The sequence below is a fragment of the Papio anubis genome, chromosome 20 (genome assembly GCF_008728515.1).
Source record: "Papio anubis isolate 15944 chromosome 20, Panubis1.0, whole genome shotgun sequence".
NCBI lineage: Eukaryota > Metazoa > Chordata > Mammalia > Primates > Cercopithecidae > Papio > Papio anubis.
Genome location: NC_044995.1, coordinates 20,541,616 through 20,562,078, shown reverse-complemented (window position 1 = coordinate 20,562,078; position 20,463 = coordinate 20,541,616). Strand labels below are relative to the sequence as shown.

Genomic DNA, 20,463 nt, shown 5'->3' with positions numbered 1-20,463 from the left:
GGCTTTTTTTTTTTTTTTTTTTAAATAAAGACAGGGTTTCACCATGCTGCACACGCTGGTCTCAAACTCCTGAGCTCAAGCTATTCTCCCATCCCGGCATCCCAAAACGCTGGGATTACAGGCATGAGCCAGCGTGCCCTACCCACGATGGCCGTCCTCTTACTGCATCTTCATATGGCAGAGTAGACAGCAGAGAAGCAAGCTGTCTCCTGTCTCTTCTTCTTTTTTGTTTTTTTGTTTTCGTTTTTGTTTTTGTTGTTGTTTTTGTTTTTTGAGATGGAGTTTCATTCTTGTTGCCCAGGCTGCAGTGCAATAGTGCGATCTCGGGTCACCGCAACCTCCATCTCCCAGGTTCAAGCGATTTTCCTGCCTCAGCCTCCCGAGTAGCTGGGATTACAGGCATGCGCCACCATGCCCAGCTAATATGTATTTTTAGTAGAGACAGGGTTTCTCCATGTTGGTCAGGCTGATCTCCAACTCTGGACCTCAGGTGATCCATCTGCCTCGGCCTCCCAAAGTGCTGGGATTACAGGCATGAGCCATCACGCCCGGACTCTCCCGTCTCTTCTAACAAGGCATTAGTTCCATTCATGAGGGTTCCACCCTCATGACCTAACTACCTCCCAAAGGCCCATCTCCAAATACTACCCCATTGGGGCTTATGGTTTCAACAAATGAATTTTAGAGGGACACAACCATACACTCCATCACAATACAAATTGAGATATACATCTTATATGTCAACAAAACCTCAGATGCCATCAGTGATAAAAAATAGCATTATTTTAGGTACCACAAAAGGGAAAAAAAGGCAAAGTATAAACTATGTCACACAATTGACTATAAGATTATCCCAATTAAGTCCTTCTGAATTTTTTATTTTATTATTATTATTTATTTACTTACTTTAGAGACAGTGTCGTGCTGTCTCCCACGCTGGAGTGCAGTGCTGCAATCATGGTTCACTGCAGCATAAAACTCCTGGGCTCAAGTGAGCCTCCTGCCTCAGCCTCCAAAGTAGCTGGGACTACAGGTGTGCACCACCACACACAGCTGATTTGTTTTTGTTTGTTTATTTTGGTAGAGTGTGTCTCCCTAGGTTGCTGGTCTCAAATTCCTAGGCTCAAGTGATCCTCCCACCTCTGCCTCCAAAAGTGCTGGAATTACAGGCATGAGCCACCACATCCATCTCAATCAAGTTCTTCTTAGAATCAATGAAATACTGCATATTTGTAGGAAATTTTCCTAGACCCGCTGCCGATGTGTGAATACATATGAGGGCACATACCTGCTGGTATAAGACAGCTGATATGGGAAACCTAACATCAGGAGCTCCTGATGACTCCTTCTCTCCCTCCCTCCCTCCCTCCTTTCCTCGCTTCCTCCCTTCCTTGTTTCTTTCTTTCAGACGGAGTCTTGCTCTGTTGCCCCGGCTGGAGTTCAGTGGTGTGATCTCACCTTACTGCAACAACCATCTCCAAGTTCAAGCAAACCTCCTGCCTCAGCCTCCCAAGTAGCTGGGACTACAGGCACCGGCCACCATGCCCAGCTAATTTGTATTTTTAGTAGAGACAGGGTTTCACCATGTTGACCAGGCTGGTCTCCAACCCCTGACCTCAGGTGATCCCCCCACCTCGGCCTCCCAGAGTGCTGGGATTACAGGAGTGAGGCACCTTGCCCAGCCCCCAGATAACTCTGTCTCCCAATATTCAGACCCTTGTGTAATGCCTCCCACACTGATCTGGGATCAATGACATGTCAACGAGCATGATACAAGCAGGAGCTTGTCTCCTTGAACCTCTCCCTCTTGGAGAACTGAGCCATTATCTGAAGTGAAGAGATCTACCTGCCCTCCCGGACTGCATGGAGAAACTCTTGGCCACTCCTGGAAGCTCCAGTATCTCCGCTGAGCTATCAGGCATGTGAGTGAAGGCGTCGTGGATTTCCAGGCCAGTTGGGCCTCAGGTTGACTGCATCCACATAAGGAACAAAAGGGAGACAGCAAAACAGCCAGCTGAACCCGGCCTAGATTTCAGTCAGAAACAATTAAGAGGGGCTGGGTGCGATGGTTCACACCTGTAATCCCAGCACTTCGGGAGGCTGAGGTGGGCGGATCACTTGAGGTCAGGAGTTAGAGACCAGCCTGGCCAACATGCTGGAACCCCATCTCTACTAAACAAATTCAAAAATTAGCCAGATGTGGTGGCGGGTGCCTGTAATCCCAGCTACTCGGCAGGCAGAGGCAGGAGAATCACTTGAACCCAGGAGGCGGAGGTTGCAGCGAGAGGAGATCGCGCCACTGCATTCCAGCCTGGCAAGAGAGAGACTCTGTCTCCGATCTCAAAAAAGAAGAAAAAAGAAAAGAAACAATTAAAAGGGTGTTGGTTTAAGCCTTAAGTTTTAGGGTGGAGACACTGGCCAGAGCTCTGGAGTGTGCTAATATGTACATTCGGTTTGTGGTTCATGAAAGGTTCCTAGCTGCGGGGACTATGATGGGTTCGAGGACTTTCTGGGATGGGGACTCTTTGGGCGATTATATTGCAGAGGCCAGAGCAGAGGCTGTGAGAATGGGGTTTGGGGCTTTGGGGTTTGTTTGTTTGTTTTGTTTTGTTTTGTTTTTGAGACGGAGTTTTGCTCTTGTTGCCCAGGTTGGAGTGCAGTGGCACGATCTTGGCTCACTGAAACCTCTGCTTCCTGGGTTCAAGAGATTCTCCTGCCTCAGCCTCCTGAGTAGTTGGGGTTACAGGCGCCCACCACCACACCTGGCTAATCTTTTGTACTTTTAGTAGAGACAGGGTTTCATCATGTTGGCCAGGCTGGTCTCAAACTCCTGACCTCAGGTGGTCCACCTACGTTGGCCTCCCAAAGTGCAGGGATTACAGGCGTGAGCCACCGCGCCCAGTCTTGGGTTTTTTTGTTTGTTTCTTTTTTTTGAGACGGAGTCTTGCTCCGTTGCCCAGATTGGAGTGCAGTGGCGTAATCTCAGCTCACTGCAACCTCTGCCTGCCAGGTTCAAGCGATTCTCATGCCTCAGTCTCCCGAGTAGCTGGGATTACAGGCACATGCCAACACGCCTGGCTAATTTTTGTATTTTTAGTAGAGATGGGTTTTTGCCATGTTGGCCAGGATGGTCTCAAACTCCTGACCTCAGGTGATCTGCCCACCTTGGCCTCCCAAAGTGCTGTGATTTTAAGTGTGAGCCACTGCACCTGGCTAAGAATGGGGTTTTGTAGAGGTCTTAATTTGGGTTTCTCCAAAAGCAGCTGTGGAGGGAAGGATTGGAGGGAAAGTTGGAAGGGATGGAGAACATTGGTAGGGGAGGCAGGAAGAGACACAGAGAAGAGAGAGCAGACGATAAAGGGTATTTTATCAAGCCCAAACCACTGTGGGGAACTGGGGATTCATCCACTGGGGAACTCTGGAGCCCGCAGAGGCCATGCATTTCCAAGTTAGCCCAACAGACAGGTGGGGGACCATCTCCTATCGGTAACTGGCCGAGGGCTGCTGGAGTGGGAAGTGGGCACGAACCCCCTGGCTTCCAACACTTGCCACGCCCATACCAGGGCAGAGCCACACCAGTGGTCTGAAACTGCCCAAAGGCAAATATTTTGGGGCTGACACCTAGGCTGGTCTCAAACTCCTGGCCTCAAGTGATCCTCATACCTTGGCCTCCCAAAGGCCAGTCCTACTTGTGTCACCAGGGTGAGGGTGATGGGATATGGACTTGGCACCCATGGTGGCTGCTACGTCCTCCCTCCTCAGGCACATTCATCCCAATATGACCCCTCAGCGGGCATCACAGCCACTCTCCTGTGCCAGTGCCCCCAGAGATCAGACAACAATGGTTCTAGTCCAAATTGAGTTTATTTTTATTTCATTTTAATTTTTTTTTGAGACAGAATTTTGCTTTGTCACCCAGGCTGGAGTGCAGTGGTACAATCTTGGCTCACTGCAACCTCCACCTCCTGGGTTCAAGCAATTCTCCTGCCTCAGCCTCCCAAGTAGCTGGGACTACAGGTGCATACCACCATGTCCAGCTAATTTTTTTTGTATTTTTAGTGGAGACAGGGTTTCACCATGTTGGCCAGGCTGGTCTCAAACTCCTGACCTCAACTGATCCACCCGCCTCGGCCTCCCAGAGTGTTAGGATTATAGGCATGAACCACCACACCTGACCCAAATTGAGTTTAATAAAGAGCTTGAGAGATGCTCAGATTAGGGAGAAAGTGACCAGGAATGCTGGGGTCTGGAACGGGGCCCAGCTGAGTTCTGAATCAGAGAGCAGTGGGACCTAAGGGTCCCTGATCTCAGAGGGTCCCTCCTGTCTCAGGGTGAGGACCCAAAGGGTGTGGGTCCTGGGGAGGGCGAGGAGGCCATCGTAAGAGCTTTATTGAGACGGTATTGATGCCCCAAGCACCGCGTAGGGGGATTACATTTGGGTTTCTGGGAACGAAGAGCTGAGTTACGGGAGAGAACCCGAAGGATCTCAGCGGGGAAAGGACTAAGGGTGCAGGGTGTTTCACAGAAACAAACAAGGGGCCTCGATTTCACAGAAATCATCAACAGGGCTCCTTGTGGGTAGAAGAGGGGTATCACAGCACCCCAAATATTGGGGCCTGTTCACCCCTCTGCAGCCATTCTGGGGTTTTAATGTAAGACCCCAATGGCAGGATATTCCACATACATTATCATGGTTTTGCAACATTAGCATACGCTGGCTGTCCCGCAGGACGGTGGGGACTGGAAAATCAGTCCAGGGTCTGGGTTTGAGTCCTAAGAGGACAGGCCTGGCGGCGCCACACGGCTCCTCTTCAACAGCTGCCGGAGCTGTAGACAAGGCAAAAGAGGGAGAGAAGTCTGTCAGGTTGGAAGCAGAGGTGGGGAAGGCACGCCATGCAGAGGGAGGGGTTAGAGAAGAGAGGTTGAGCGGGGCCCATTGGATTTGCAGGTCAGAGGTCCAGAGTCAAGACTTTGGAAGAGCCAGGTGCAGTGGCTCACGTCTGTAATCCCAGCACTTTGTGGGGCTAAGGTGGGCAAATCACCTGAGGTCAGGAGTTCAAGACCAGCCCAGCCACCATGGCGAAACCCCGCCTCTACCAAAGACACAAAAATTAGCCAGGCATGGTGGCGCGTGTGCCTTTAGTCCCAACTTGGGAGGCTGAGGCAGGAGAATCACGTGAACCTGGGAGGCAGAGCTTGCAGTGAGCTAAAATTGCACCACTGCACTCCAGCCTGGGTGACAAAGCAAGACTCTGTCGCCAAAAAAAAAAAAAAAAAAAAAAAAAAGATTAGGGAAGGAGGCTGGGAGAGTGATAGTTCATGCCTGTGATCCCAACACTTTGGGAGGCCAAGGTGGGAGGATCAATTGAGGCCAGGAGTTTGAGACCAGCCTGGACAACATGTGAGATCCCATCTCAAAAAAAAAAAAAACAAAATTAGCTGGGTGTGGTGTTGCCTGCCTGTAGTTCCAGCAACTAGAGAGGCTGAGGTGGGAGGATCCCTGAGCCCAGGAACTCGAGGCTGCAGTGAGCTGTGATCATGCCACTGCACTCCAGCCTAGGCAACAGAGCAAGACACTGCCTCAAAATAAATAAATAAATAAAAATAAAAATAAAGATGTGGGAAGAAGGTCAAGACCTGGGTTCATACACTGAGAAAGGGTCAGGAAGCAGAACTTCAGTGAAGGGAAAGGGGCTACTGGCTGGGGGTTCCCACCTGGGGGTGAGCAATGAGAGGGAATTGAAGGGAACAGGTAAGAGGTCAAAAGTCACATCTGAGGTCAGGAGCCAAGGTTAAGGGGAAGGGGACAGGAGGTCACACTTGGGGATCAAAGGTCACACCTTGAGGTCAAGCAAGATTCAGGATTGGGAGTACAGGTCACACTGTGAGGTCAGGGTTGGGGTAGAGATCAGAGAAGTCACCATTCTTGGGTAAGGGATGAAACATTGAGGTCAGAGGCACATTATAGAGTCAGAGTTGCCTGAGGGCTGAAGTCACCTTCCGAGATTAGAAGTCATTCTCTGAAAGTGAGCACTGGGTGGGCAGGGAGGTCATCCCGCGCCCGAGAGCTCAGAGGCCACTCTACAGGCAGGCTCAGTGCTTACTCACCCCCTCAGGGCCCGGCCCGGGCCGCAGCAGGTGAACAGGCTGCTCATTCTCCAGGTTGCGCAGTGTGGGGTCAGCCCCAGCTGCCAACAGGTGCCGCACGATGGCCTCCTGGGCCGGCCCAGGGGGCAGGGCAGCCGCCATGTGGAGGGCTGTGTTCCCGTGGGCCTGGAAAAGTAAGGGGAGGGCTGATGGGGATCTGGGCTCGGCTGGCCCAGACCTCTAAACTGCACTTCAATTTCTGCCTTGTCCACGTCCTGTACTTGTGCTTTCACATCCCAGACCTCCCCCAGCCACAGCCACGCTGCACGCATCCCTGTGTCCATGGCCTACACATTCCGGGGCAATCTATGTCTGCTTCCTACACATTCCCCTGCAAATCCCACACATCGTCCCCTCCATGTCCACAGCTCCCAGGACCCCTAACATCCCATTGCCCCTCTACTGTAACCCACACAAACTGCACTTCCCAGCCCCAGCTCCCACCTTCATGTTGACAAAGGTCCGCAGGTCTCCCCGGGGCAGCTCCAGCAGCAGCTGAACCAGAGTGGGGTTGGCAGCCTGCACGGCCAAGTGCAGAACTGTCTTGTTGCTCTTGATCTCCTAGGGGGAGGGGAATGGCAGAGGTCAGGGCCAGCCTCACACCCACGCACCTTCCCACTGAATCCAGGAGCCTTTAGACACCCTGATCCTTGGCGGAGTGCAGTGGTTCACACCTGTAATCCTAGCACTTTGAGAGGCTGAAGAAGGAGGACCACTTGAGGCCAGGAACTGGAGACCAGCCTGGACAACACAGCAAGACCTCATCTCTACAAAAAATAGAAAAATTAGCCAGGTGTGCTGGTGCGCACCTGTAGCCCCAGCTGCTTGGGAGGCTGAGGCAGGAGGATCATTCGAGCCTAGGAGTTCAAGGCTGCAGTGGGCCATGACCATGCCACTACACTCCAGCATGGGTGACAGAGTGACACTCTATCTCAAAATAAATAAATAAATAAATAAATAAGTAAATAGGATGCTGGCCCTCCTCTGCAAGCCCCACCAAGAGTGCCTTATTCAGTTGTATGTCTTGTGCACTGCACAACACCCGTCTCAGGGTGTACCATTCACACCATACACCTCCCAGAACTGTACATTTCTTATGACAATTTTCACACCAGTGTCTGGGAAAGAGATTCTTTTTCCAGTTCTTCAAAGCAACTGCCTTGGCTACCTGCCCTCCATTCAACACATTAAACTGCATCCCGACCCACACAGACTGTACTTTATCTACAAGCACAGGAGTTGGCAGCATTCATCAGTGGACTAGCTAATATTGCAATACTGCACCACAATATTGAGCTGTTCCCATCATATTTGGGGGAAAATAAAAGACCTTTTCTAAAATGAAACCTTTTTATGTGTCTTTAAGGAGTTTGCAAATGATAATGAATGTTAAACATTTTATGTGCTGATAACAGGGCAAAACCACCTAGTTTGCTCATCCAAAAAATGAAGACAAAACCAAAGCTCTAGATTAAGAGTGATTTGAAAAGATGTAACATCATAATATGTGTGCTTACTTGGATCTTGATTTATTTTTTAATGAAAAAAATTATCATTTTATAGCCAAAAGCAAATCTGACTACAGCCAGGGTATTTGGTATTGCAAGAAAATCTTTAATTTTTTAAAGACAGAGTAATGATACTGAGGTTTAAAAAGTTCTTTTTTTTTTTTTGAAGGGCACAGGGGCTCGTGTCTGTAATCCCAGCACTTTGGGAGGCCAAGGCAGGCGGATCACTTGAGGTCAAGAGTTTGAGACCAGCCTGGCCAACATGGTGAAACCGTCTCTACTAAAAATACAAAAATTAGCCAGGCGTGGTGGCACGTGCCTATAATCCCACCTACTTGGGAGGCTGAGGCACAGGAATAGCTTGAACGTGGGAGGCAGAGGTTGCAGTGAGCCAATATCACACCATTGCACTCCAGTCTGGGCAACAGAGCAAGACTCCGTCTCAAAATATAAAAGTTATTTTTTTTGTTTGTTTTCTGAGACGGGGTCTCGCTCTGTTGCCCAGGCTGGAGTGCAGTGGTGTGACCATGACTCACTGCAGCCTCAACTTACTGGGCTCGAGTGATCCTCCCACCTTAGGCTCCCCAAGCACTGGGATTACAGGGGAAGAGTTCTTATCTTTTATTATTATTATTACTATTGTTGTTGTTGTTGAGAGACAGGGTCTTGCTCTGTCGCCCAGGCTGGAGTGCAGTGGCAACACCATGGCTCACTGCAGCCTTGACCTCCCCAGGTTCAGGTGATCCTCCCACCTCAGCCTCCTGAGTACCTGGGACCACAGGCACGTGCCAACAAGCCCAGCTAATTTTTGTATTTTTTTGTAGAGATGCGGTCTCCCTATGTTGCCGAGGCTGGTCTCGAACTCCTGAGCTCGAGCAATCCACTCACCTGGGCCTCCCAAAGTGCTTGGATTACAGGCATGAGCCACCGCACCCAGCCATCTTTATTTTTTTTTAAATTTATTTGTTATTATTACTAAAAATACAAAACTTAGAGGGGTGTGATAGCACACGCCTGTAGTCCCAGCTACTCGGGAGGCTGAGGCAGGAGAATCACCTGAACCCGGAAGGTTACAGTGAGCCGAGACTGCACCACTGCACTCCAGCCTGGGTGACAGCGAGACTCCATCTCAAAAAAAAAAAAAAAGAAAGAAAAATTTATTTGTCCTGTTTTCAGAGAAATACTCCCTGATTTCTGAGTTCTCCCAGAACCCTACCACACAGTTAATTCTTCCTCTTCATCATCTCTCACTCAACTTAAATGTAATTTCCTCAGAATGACCTTCATCGTGAGCCCCGCATCCAACATAAAGCCAGTCTTTTCATTGTCTAGGAGCTCCTATATTTCCGAGGCAGCTCTCATCCCGATTTGTAATTATGTTCAGTTCTTTGTTTACTTATCATCTCCTCTCTTTTCGATTAAATTGTAATGTCTAAAAGTACAAGAGAGTGGTCTTTTCTTATTAAAACATGATAGGTAGCTGGGCACAGCAGCTCACACCTGTAATCCCAGCACTTGGGAGGCCAAGGCTGGGGGGTCACTTGGGCCCAAGAGTTCGAGACCAGCCTGGGCAACATAGCAAGACCCCATCTCTACAAAAAATAGAAAACAATTAGCCGGGTGAGGTGGCTCATGCCTGTAGTCCCAGCTACTTGGGAGGCTGAGGTGGGAGGAATGCTTGAGGCCGGGAGGTCGAGGCTTCAGTGATTCGTGATAGCACCATGGCACTCTAGCCTGGGTGACAAAGCCAGACCCTGTCTCTAAAAAACAAACAAACAAAAAGCAACTTTATGCCCCATCACAGCACACTGGTAGCCACATCATACGTGTCCAAAATTCTGAGTGAAGAAAGGAATGAATTACCAAAGTATCAATTCCACCTTCTCTGTATTGCCCAAATGATCACTTAGCTCTACTTTGCAACCATTAAGAGCCTAGATTGCCATCATTCATTTCCAGACCCCGCTAATAATGCCTTATCTTGTCTCTACTCAGCCATGCCTGTTCTTCCTACAGTCCATCCCCACCATCTAGCTAACTCTGCTAAACACCGCTATTCTTTAAAGATATACAAATATTTATTGAAAAAAAAATGTGTTTGAATTTGCTTAAAAATCACACGAAAGTGAGAGGCCGGGCGTGGTGGCTCATGCCTGTAATCCCAGCACTTTGGGAAGCCAAGTCGGGCGGATCACGAGGTCAGGAGATCGAGACCATCCTGGCTAACACGGTGAAACCCCATCTGTACTAAAAATGCAAAAAATTAGCTGGGCATGGTGGCGGGTGCCTGTAGTCCCAGCTACTCGGGGGGCTGAGGCAGGAGAATGGTGTGAACCCTGGAGGTGGAGCTTGCAGTGAGCTGAGATCATGCCACTGCACTCCAGCCTGGGTGACAGAGCGAGATCCGTCAAAAAAAAAAAAAAAATCACATGACAGTGAGAGAGTGGATGGGGGCAAGGCTGGCCATGAGTCGCTGGTTACTGATGTTGGACACAAGGAGTTCATTCTACAATTTTCTATATTTTATTGGTGTTCAATATTCTTTAACTAAAAAAATATGTTTTGGCTGGGCGTGGTGGCTCATGCCTGTAATCCTAGCACTTTGGGAGGCCAAGGTGGGCGGATCACCTGAGGTCAGGAGTTTGAGACCAGCCTGGCCAACATAGTGAAACCCTGTCTCCACTAAAAATACAAAAAAATCGCCGGGCGTGGTGGTGCATGACTGTAGTCCCACCTACTCAGGAGGCTGAGGCAGAAGCATCGCTTGAACCCGGGAGACAGAGGTTGCAGTGAGCTGAGATCACACCACTGCACTCCAGCTTGGGTGACAGAGTGAGATTCCATCTCAATAAATAAATAAACATTTTTTGTGGATGTTTAATTATCTCAGCCAGCCTATGAAGGAGCTACTGTCACAAGAAAGGAATAGAACATAATTAAAAGCTAGGTCCTAAAGTCAGACTACCTGGGTTCTAATTCCATCTCTGACATTCACAAGCTGTAAGATTTTTTAGGCTGGGTGCAGTGGATCACAACTGTAATCCCAGCACTTTCAGAGGCAGAGGTGGAAGGATTGCTTGAGCTCAGGAGTTTGAGACCTGCCTGGCCAACATAGTTAGACCTTACCTCTACAAAAAAGTAGCCAGGGGTGGTGGTGCATGCTTGTGATCACAGTTACTTGGGAGGCTGAGGTGGGAGGATCACTTAAGTGCACAAGGTCAAGGCTGCAATAAGCTGTGATCATGCCACTGCACTCCAGCCTGAGTGACAGAGTGAGACCCTGTCTCAAAAAGATTTTTGAGGCCAGGTGCAGTGGCTCACGCTTGTAATCCCAGCACTTTGGGAGGCCAAGGCAGGACGATCACCTGAGGTCAGGAGTTCGAGACCAGCCTGGCCAACATGGAGAAACCCTGTCTCTACTAAAAATACAAAATTAGCTGGGTGTGGTGGTGGGAACCTGTAATCCCAGCTACTCGGGAGGCTGACACAGGAGAATCGCTTGAACCCAGGAGGCGGAGGTTGCAGTGAGCCGAGATTGCACCATTGCACTCCAGCCTGGGCGACAAGAGCAAAACTCTGTCTCAAAAAGAAAAAAAAAAGATTTTTGATTTCCCGTGCCTCAGTTTCCTTATCAGTAAAATAGAGAAAATAGAAAGAGTACACATGTCAAAGGGTGTTTGTGAGGTTTCAATAAGCTAATCTGAAACTCAGTGCTTGATGAATGAAAACTAAGTGCTTGATAACATACCCTAAGGTCAGTAATATTATTCCCAGTTAACAACTAGGGGCCGGGTATGGTGGCTCATGCCTGTAATCCCAGCACTTTGGGAGGCCAAGGTGGGGGGATCATTTGAGGTCAGGAGTTTGAGACCAGCCTGGCCAACACGATGAAAGCCCACCTCTACTAAAATACAAAAAAAAAAAAAAAATTGCCAGGCATGGTGGCATGCGCCTACAGTCCCAGCTACTCAGGAGGCTAAGGCAGGAGAATCGCTTGAACCTGGGAGATAGAGGTGGCTGTGAGACGAGATTGCACCACTGCACTCTAGCCTGGACGACAGAGTGAGACCCTGTCTCAACAAACAAACAAAACAAACAAATAACAATAACAACAACAACGACAAAACCCTGCAGGGCGTGGTGGCTCCCGCCTGTAATCCCAGCACTTTGGGAGGCCAAGGCAGGTGGATCACCTGAGGTCAGGAGTTCAAGACCAGCAGGACCAACATGGAGAAACCCCGTCTCTACTAAAAACACAAAAACTTAGCCAGACATGGTGGCTCATGCCTGTAATCCCAGCTACTCGGGAGGCTGAGGCAGGAGAATCACTTGAACCCGGGAAACGGAGGTTGCAGTGAGCCGAGATCACATCATTGCACTCCAGCCAGGGCAACAACAGCAAAACTCCCTCTCAAAACAAACAAACAACCAAAAAGCCCCAAGGCACAGAGAAGTGAAGTAACATGTTCAAGGGCATGCAGCAAAGAAGAGGCAAAGTCAGCATTTGTCTGGAGCTCCCGGACATCAAAGTGGCCCCATTCCACACAGTCTCCCAGGGACCGACCGCCCACATCCCAGCTCACCTGGCTGGTGTGATTAGCACCCATTTGCAGCAACATGTGGACACAATCCAGTCTGTCTCGGGCCTGCGTGCTCAGCACCCGGGGGCAGAGGTCAGAAGGGCGCATAGCAACGTTAAGGGCCAGGATGGCCGTGTGGAGCGGGGTGAGGCCTGCAGAATGGAGACAGTGAGGGACTTGCATCTGTTGCACCCAGCTCGCCCAGTCATACCAACCACACCAGCCCTCCCTACACCCAACTTACCCTCGAAGTCTCTGGCTTCCAGGTCAACCTGGACCCCGGAGTTAAGCACAGCCTGGGAGGAAGAGAAGACAGAGTGCTGGGTAAAGTTATCCCCTGGCCTCCTGACCCTGGAAGCCAAAATCCGGGCAACCAGTCTACCCCCCAGACGAACCCCTGCCTGCCAGTTGGCCGTACCAAGAGAACTCCTGGGAGCCCGTAGGTAGCGGCCACGTGCAAGACCGAACGTCCCTGATGGTCAGTGGCGTTGGGCTCTGCTCCCAGGTTCAGCAGATCCTCCACAATCAGGGGCTGGTTGGCAGCAGCCGCCACCAGGAGAGGGGTCTGCAAGTCACAGGACAGGTCAGGCTGGGCTCCTGGTTCCCTCCTGTCGGAAAACCAGGCTCCCAGCCCCGTCTCCCCTCAGCCCCAGGAGCTAACCCCTGATTCCCCTCTTCTCTAGGATCCAGGGGTCCAGGCCCCAGGCTCCCTCCTCCCCTGAACCCAGGAGAGTTCAGGCCCCAGGCCTCACCTTGCCCTTATGCTCACGAATGTCAAGACGCCGGTACACCTGGAGCACCTCAGCCGCAGCATACGCCGCCCAGCGCAGCCCTCGAGCCGCAAACAGGTGAAGGAGCCTGAGGACAGACGGGGGACAGGCGTGAGAACAGCCCCCGCCAAGCCAAGAGTCTGCAGACAACCCCATCCCCTATACTCACGTGTCCCCCTCCTCATCCTGGGCCAGCAGCTGCTGTGGCCCCAAAGCCAGTATGTGAGCTCGGGCCGCCTCCAGCGATGGTCCAGGGACCACAGCGGGGAACTGTGGGGTTCCCGAAGGGAGTGTAGAAACTCTCCAGGGTCCTGCCTGTGGTAGGGAAGATTCTGCATAGAACCGGGTGTCCGGGGGGTCCTGAAGGGTGCAGGTGGTGGGGAGAGCCAGTCAGCTGAGAACTTTCCCATCCCAAGCCACCACACACACACCTGCCTGCAGAGCCCCTGGGTATCCCATCTATGCCAAGTGACTTTTGACCTTTAGGCCTCAGTTTTGCCCATCTGGAAAAGGGGATTTTTTTTTTTTTTTTTTTCCGGCACAGAGTCTTGCTTTGTCACCCAGGCTGGAGTGCATCGGTGCAATCTCCACTCACTGCAACCTCTACCTCCTGGGTTCAAGCAATTCCCCTGCCTCAGCCTCCCGAGTAGCTAGGATTACAGGCGCGCGCCACCACACCCAGCTAATTTTTGTATTTTTGGTTTCACCATGTTGGCCAGGCTGGTCTCAAACACCTGACCTCAAGTGATCCGTCTGCCTTAGCCTCCCAAAGTGCTGGGATTACAGGCGTGAGCCACCACACCCGGCCTGGAAAAGTGGATCGTAACTGAGCTCCAGACATCTCAGAATACTGCAGGAGTGCAAATGCAAATTTTTAGGGGCCCTTCAGCATCCTGTACCCACTCTGTATCTCACCTCCATGCCCTGGGGAAATGGGCACGGCTGCCCTGGGTCCGAGGGTGGGTAGAAGTCAGGAGGCAGGAAACTTTCGGCAGCAGAAGCAGGGCAAGAGTAGGGGCTGTCTGTGTAGGCAGCATGCGTGTTGGGGTCCCAGTCTGGAAAGCCCATGGGGAGACCCAGGCTGCTAAGTCCAGAACCCACAGTCTCCGAGTGTGCTGGGAAGGGAGGGTGGCCTGCGTGTAAGAGGAGGGGCAGGGGCAGGTCTGGTTACCAGAGTTGGGGACTTCACATCCAGGGGTAGAGGGCCTGGTGTCTCCCAAGGTACTGAGAATTAGTACTTCTGGGACACCAAGTGCCTGGGATCTGGATTCCTAGGACACTGAGGAATTGAGGGCCTGGACTCCTGGGGCACTAAAAAGGCTGGAGCCTGGGCCCTGGGGTTCTGTAGGACTATGTGCATAGACTACTGGACTCAGAGAACCTAGGAAATCAGACTGCTACTGAGTTCCAGCAAGAATGAGGGCCTACCAGCCTGGGCAACATAGTCAGACCCCGTTTCTACAAAAATTTAAAAAATTAGCCGAGCAAGGTGGCATTGCCTGTGGTCCCAGCTACTTGGGAGGCTGAGGCGGGAGGATCACTCAAGCCCAGAAGGTTGAGGCTGCAGTGAGCCAGGTAGTGCCACTGCACTCCATCCAGTGCCAGGGCAACAGAGTGAGATCCTGTCTCCAAAAAAAAAAAAAAAAAGGGAAGAATGAGGGCCTGACTCCTAGGTGTCCCAAAGTTCTGAGAGCTGGGATGTCTGAGTCCCTTAGGGAAGGGGGATGGGAAGGCTGGGAGCCCAGAGAACTTACCAGTCACAGCCTCATTCACAGATGGGGTCAGGGGCTGCTCTGGGGGAGGGAGAAATTGTCCCTGCAGAGACAAAAGCAAAAAGGAACCCAGGTGACTATCTGGCAGATTCCTCTGTTCTGTCTCGGATCTATAGGACATTTCGGTCAGGACCACCCCTCTCATCAGCCCCGAGTGCCTCCGGCAAGCCACTGAGTCCCTACCGGACAGCACGGGGCCTCCTGAGAGCTGTGGCCCCTGGCCTCACCTGCACCCCGCCAGCGTCCGGCTGCTGCTGCTGGCGGCGCCTCTGCTCTTCCAGAAGCTTCTTCACGGTTTGCGTCGGGCAGTGACTGCGCTCACCCCTGCTCACTGTGCGGGAGAGGACGGGGAGGGGGGGGAGAAGTCATCAAGGGTCCTCAAGTCACCTAAATGTGGCCGGGGTGGCGCGGGGGGAGTGGGTTTGAGCACCCTCCTCGCCCTCCCGCGCGGAAAAACTGGCACATAGATGCTGCCTGACTCCTCCAAAGCCATTAGAAGATTTGGGGTGGGGCATCCGCCTCCGCCGTTTCCTTCCTTTTGCTCCGCACTTTCCCTCTGACCCAACTTTCCACCAGCGTCGCGGAAAGTGAGGAAGGGGGAGGAGGGCACCCCTCTGCAGCAACCACCCAACTTCCGTAAAAAAATTCCACCCCCAGATATCCCAGTTTTGAAGTCAGCGGGTTGGTGGGGGTCGGGCCCCAGGCATCACTCCCTAGACGCACATCCAGGTTCCCAACATTTTTTTGCCCTAGAACCTGACTCGGAAATCAGGAGTCCCCAGCGCCCCTCCTCGAGAAGTCAAAGGCATCGCCCTGGGCCGGGAGCGGTGGCTCACGCCTGTAATCCCAACACTTTAGGAGGCCAAGGCGGTTGGATCACCTGAGGTCAGGAGTTCGAGACCATCCTGACCAACATGGCGAAACCCCGTCTCTACTAAAAATATAAAAACTGGCCGGACGTGGTGGCGGGCGCCTGTAATTGCAGCTACTTGGGAGGCTGAGGCAGGGGAATCACTTGAACCCAGGAGGCGGAGGTTGAGGTTGCAGTGAGCAGAGATCACACCACTGCACTCCAGCCTGGGCGACAGAGAGAGACTCCATTAAAAAAAAAAAAAAAGTCCCATCCATACAGTCTCGCTTTCAGGCCCCAGGAGTCTGTACCCTCAGTTCGTTCCTCTCGAGGACCTGGGAGCCCCGGTTGCCAAACTCCTTATCACCACCCAGAAAGACAACCCTCACCCTTGAGCCTGAATTCCGGCGGAGGAAGGGTTAAGCGGGGATTGCTGGGGGCGGGGGCGGGAGGAGGCGGCTCGGAAACCGCCCGGACGCGGCGCAATGACGCCACGGCGCTCACGCAAGGGAATCTTCCATCCTCCCCTTCCCCCTAGGCCTGTGCCCCAGGTGTCCTGCTCCGAGGCGGGGTGCGCGGCCGAGCGTGGCGCTCGTGGAATCCCCGCGCAAGGGGAATTCCTGCTCAGCCCCGCACGGGTGGCGATCCGGAAATCCCAGGGCGGGGCAGAGGCAGGGTCACCCCCAGCGTAGAGCCCTGAGGCCAGGCTCCGGACCCTTCCCCACCGAGACCCGCGCCGATTTTAAGCAACCACGCCCCCCAGCGCTCAGCCCAGTCCCTCCTTCTAGGGTTAGGAGTCTCGGCTGCCAGCAACCCCTAGCACCTCCAAGGACCCAGGGGTCCAACCTCCCAGCCCTTTCACCCTCGGGGCACCGCGATCCTAGATCCCCAGACCCCTGCACCCCCAGGACCCAGAAGTCCGAGATCCCAGCCGCCCCTCCGTCACGATCCACGATCCCCTCCTTCTCCAAACACCTAGGACCCTCACTCTTGGGACACAGGACTGACGCTCCAGCTCCGTCCCTCAGGGCCTCGGGAGTCTTTCGATCCTCAGTCCCTCACTCTCTTAGCGGGCCGAGCGTGCCCTACCCGCACCCGTTACCTCGGGGATTCCTTGGCGTGGATTGCGGGCCCCCAGGGCCGCGGCCTCGGCGCTGCGCCAGCCTCGCTGTTTCCCCCGCGGAGCCGCCGCCGGGTCCCCGATCTTAGGTCCGGTACCCGCGAGTTTTTAAACTAGGGGTTCTGGCACCGCCCAGTCCTGGGCAGGGCCCGCCCACAAGCCTGGGAGTCCCCGGGTCGCGCTCCGGCGAACGCAGTCCCTGAATGGGCAGGGTGGACTTGGGAGGCGGACTACTAGGTCCCTGGGGAAGGAGGGAGCTGGGGTCCAGATCTTTGGTCTGAAGGAGCCTAGGGTACTGGGCTCCAAGAGGAGGGGGATACTGGGGGGCCTGGATTTCTTTTCTAGTGATTCTCTCGCCTCAGCCTCCCGAGTAGCTGACACTACAGGCGCCGGACACCACGCCTGACTAATTTTTGTATTTTTAGGACAGACGGGGTTTCACCATTTGGCCAGGCTGGTCTCGAACTCCTGACCTCAGGTGACCCACCTGCCTTGACCTCCCAAAGTGCTGGGATTACAGGCTTGAGCCGTGGTGCCTGGCTGGGGCCTGGATTTCTGAGTCTGTCCAAGGGGGTGCTGGAGGCTTTGTCTCCTGGGTCCTGCCCATGGAGGTAGGGGTAGGAGTGGGAATGGAGATAGGGGTGGGGGCAGGGAGAATATTACTGGGTCCAGAGGGAGGGGAGGACTGGGGGTCTAGACTCCCAGAGAAAGGGCCTGTGGGTAAGGGTATAGGGTGTGGCTCAATTTCTTCCTCTCCCCTATATCACCCTTTTCAGAGGTCTGGTTTCATTTACTCATGCATCATTTAAAATAATTCATTGCAGCAGAGGAGGCATTTTGCTGGGTACTGTGAACTAAGTAGACAGGAATTCCCAGCCCTGGAGCTGACATTCCAGTGGGAGGCCACTGTCAGTTTCACTTGGTGACCTTTCACAGCACTGACCACGTTGGCCCTATTTCTCCCCTGCTTGTTTGCTTGCTTGCTTTTCTTTTCTTATTCTTTTTCTTTTTCTTTCTTTTTTTGGAGACAGGGCCTCACTCTGTCACCTAGGCTGGAGTGCAGTGGCAAAGTGGCGAGATCTCAGCTCAGTGCAACCTCCACCTGCTTCAGTCTCCCAAGTAGCTGGGATTACAGGAGCCTGACACCATGCCTGGGTAATTTTTGTATTTTTGTAGAGATGGGGTTTCACCATGTTGGCTTGAACTCCTGACCTCAGGTGATCCTCCTGCCTTGGCCTGCCAAAGTGCTGGGATTACAGGCATGAGCCACCACGGTGGTCTCTCCCCTGCTTTCAAGATGCCAAGCTCTCCGGTGTCCCCTCCCTTACTCCCTCTTTCTCCATTTCCCTGGCAGAGTTCCTCCTCTTCCCCCATTCAGTGTGTGTTGGGATGGGGGCAGAATCCTGTCTGCACTCACTTCCTTGGTGATCTCACCCAGTCTTGTGGCTTTAAGTAGCATCCATAAGCCATCAACCCCCAAATTTACATCTCCAGACCAGCCTTATCCCCTGAACTCCTAAATGCAGTGAGGTCATTCAGCATCTCCACAGGGAGATTATCAGGCATTTCCAACTCCGTGTGCCCAAACCTCGTCACTTTCCCCGCAAACCCACTTCCCCACCTTTCATCTCTGCCAGCAGACACTCCCATCTTCTCAGCTTTTCACGCCAGAAGGCTTGGCTGTCTAGGATCCCTCTCAAACACACCCACATCCATTTCATCAGCAAATTTTGTTGGCCGTACCTCCAAAATATTTCCAGATCTCCCTAGCCTGCACCGCTGGCCACCTGTCATTCCCACTTGGCCAGGCCAGCAGCCTCCCTGGTCTCTCTGACCCTCCCCCTGAGTCAGTTCACCAAAGGCAATAACGGAGACACCCCCTCAACAGACACAGGAAGCAGATGGCCTTGACACCAGCAGGGTGACATCCGCTATTGCTACTTCTCTGCTCCCCCACAGTTCCTCGGGACTTCTCTGGACCACAGTCCTCTACCAGACCCCTGCCAGACCCCAGCCCACCATGATCCATCCGGGTCACATCCTCTTCCTGCTTTTGCTCCCAGGTGAAGCCAGTGGTTACAGGGGATGGTAGGCAGAGTGTTTGTGACATGGGTGCTTGGGTGACGTCTGTAGGGACGGGTGCTGAAAGTGGGGTTCTTTTCCCTGCACCCCTTCCCTTCTGGGAGATCCATTTGGCTTCAGAGCCTGGGTCCTTGGGGGCGGGAGGAGGTGAGGCAGGGAGTTCTGGAGGGGCTGCCTGTTAGCATCCCCTTCTCGTGGCTGGGTCTCTGCTGCCAATTCCAATTTCTTGTCACTCTCCATGTCTCTGGGAGTCCCCTTCCCATGTGGCCCTGTTCCATCTCTCCAACATGGAGATTACTTCTCAGGACACTACCTTTCCTTCCGTACACCATATTTTTTGGTTTGTTTGTTTTGAGATGGGGTCTTGCTCTGTTGTCCAAGCTGGAGTGCAGTGGCGCAATCATGGCTTACTTCAGTCTTGACTTCCTGGGCTCAGGTGATCCTCCCACCTCAGCCTCCCGAGTAACTGGGATTACAGGTGCAAACCAACACCTTCAGCTAATTTTTGTATTTCTTGCAGAGATGGGGGTCTCACTATGTTGTCCAGGCTGGTCTCGAACTCCTGGGCTCAAGTGATCTTTCTGCCTCCGCCTCCCAAAGTGCTAGGATGACAGGCATAAGCCACCGCGACGGACTGAGCATTCTGTTCTGTGGACCTTCTCTCCATCCTCATCTACCTTCTTTCTCTTTCCACAGTGGCTGCAGCTCAGACGACCCCAGGTGAGAGATCACTCCTTGCTTTTTACCCTGGCACTTCAGGTGTCACTTCCATCCCAGAAGCTTGGCCAGAGGCTCCCAGAACACCCCAGTGGCTCTCCAGGTCACCATCCCACCTCCCGTCCCCAAATCAGACAATCCGTGTCCTTCTCCAAGTCCCAGAATCAGCGACCCCCAGCCTCTGTTCAGGAGTCCCCCGTGTGCCCGCCGCACAGCCCCGAGGGTCCTGGGACACCCAGCCTCTCCGCATCTCTATCTCCTGTTTCATTCCCCAAGCGCAACCCTAGGGAACCTGGGACCCACCCCTCACAGGGGACTTCCTGTCTCCCTGTGACCAAAGCATAGCCCCAGGACGCAGAGCCTGACTGTCTCCCTGTTCCGCCCCCGCTCTCCAGGCTCCTGTTCCGGATGTGGGTCCCTCTCTCTGCCGCTCCTGGCAGGCCTCGTGGCAGCGGATGCGGTGGCGTCGCTGCTCATCGTGGGGGCGGTGTTCCTGTGCGCACGCCCACGCCGCAGCCCCGCCCAAGGTAAGGGCAGGGATGGGCGGGGCCTGGAGGGTGCATGGTGTCCCTAGGGAGGGGGTCCCAGGGAGGGGGCCCTTGGGGAAGCCCTGGAGGAGGTGCTGGGGAAACCCTGGGGGAGGTGCCCCGGGGAACCCCTGAGGAAACCCCTGAAGCAGGGGGTCCCCAGGGAAGTGGAGATGTGGGTGGTCAGGCTTCATGCTTTCTTTCCCTACCCCCAGAAGATGGCAAAGTCTACATCAACATGCCGGGCAGGGGCTGACCCTCCTGCATCTTGGACCTTTGACTTCCGACCCTCTCATCCTGGATGATGTGTGGTGCCGCAGGAACCCCCTGCCCAAACTTTTGGATTGTAATAAAACAATTGAAACACCTGTAGTCGTATTCTTCCTCAAA

The 20,463-nt window shown here is 53.0% G+C and overlaps 2 protein-coding genes across 7 annotated transcripts; one reads left to right on the top strand and one right to left on the bottom strand.

The window, feature by feature from the left end:
• Window positions 1-4,171: 4,171 nt before the first annotated feature.
• NFKBID (NFKB inhibitor delta) lies at window positions 4,172-18,708 on the bottom strand. Of its 5 annotated transcripts, none has more exons than XM_017952397.3 (12): window positions 18,369-18,708; window positions 15,005-15,108; window positions 14,760-14,820; window positions 13,921-14,138; window positions 13,175-13,320; window positions 12,988-13,093; window positions 12,654-12,800; window positions 12,480-12,531; window positions 12,239-12,387; window positions 6,592-6,708; window positions 6,109-6,273; window positions 4,172-4,827 (listed from the first exon to the last, which is right to left on the bottom strand). In XM_017952397.3, the coding sequence occupies exons 1-12, from the start codon at window positions 18,466-18,468 to the stop codon at window positions 4,774-4,776; spliced, it is 1,419 nt and encodes a 472-aa protein (XP_017807886.1). In that variant the 5' UTR covers window positions 18,469-18,708; the 3' UTR covers window positions 4,172-4,773. The 5 variants fall into 5 exon arrangements, with proteins under 5 accessions (XP_017807886.1, XP_009192465.1, XP_003915420.1 ...); XM_009194201.4 differs by lacking the exon at window positions 18,369-18,708 and adding an exon at window positions 16,730-16,945 and having other exon boundaries at window positions 13,175-13,365; XM_003915371.5 differs by lacking the exon at window positions 18,369-18,708 and adding an exon at window positions 16,730-16,945.
• Window positions 17,868-20,441, top strand: HCST (hematopoietic cell signal transducer). 2 transcript variants are annotated; one of them, XM_009194205.3, is made up of 5 exons: window positions 17,868-17,902; window positions 18,707-18,810; window positions 19,526-19,549; window positions 19,942-20,073; window positions 20,292-20,441. In XM_009194205.3, exons 1-5 carry the CDS (start codon window positions 17,895-17,897, stop codon window positions 20,327-20,329), a joined length of 306 nt encoding a protein of 101 aa, XP_009192469.2. In that variant the 5' UTR covers window positions 17,868-17,894; the 3' UTR covers window positions 20,330-20,441. The 2 variants fall into 2 exon arrangements, with proteins under 2 accessions (XP_009192469.2, XP_009192468.2); XM_009194204.3 differs by having other exon boundaries at window positions 17,882-17,902; window positions 20,289-20,441.
• The last annotated feature ends 22 nt before the right edge of the window (window positions 20,442-20,463 follow it).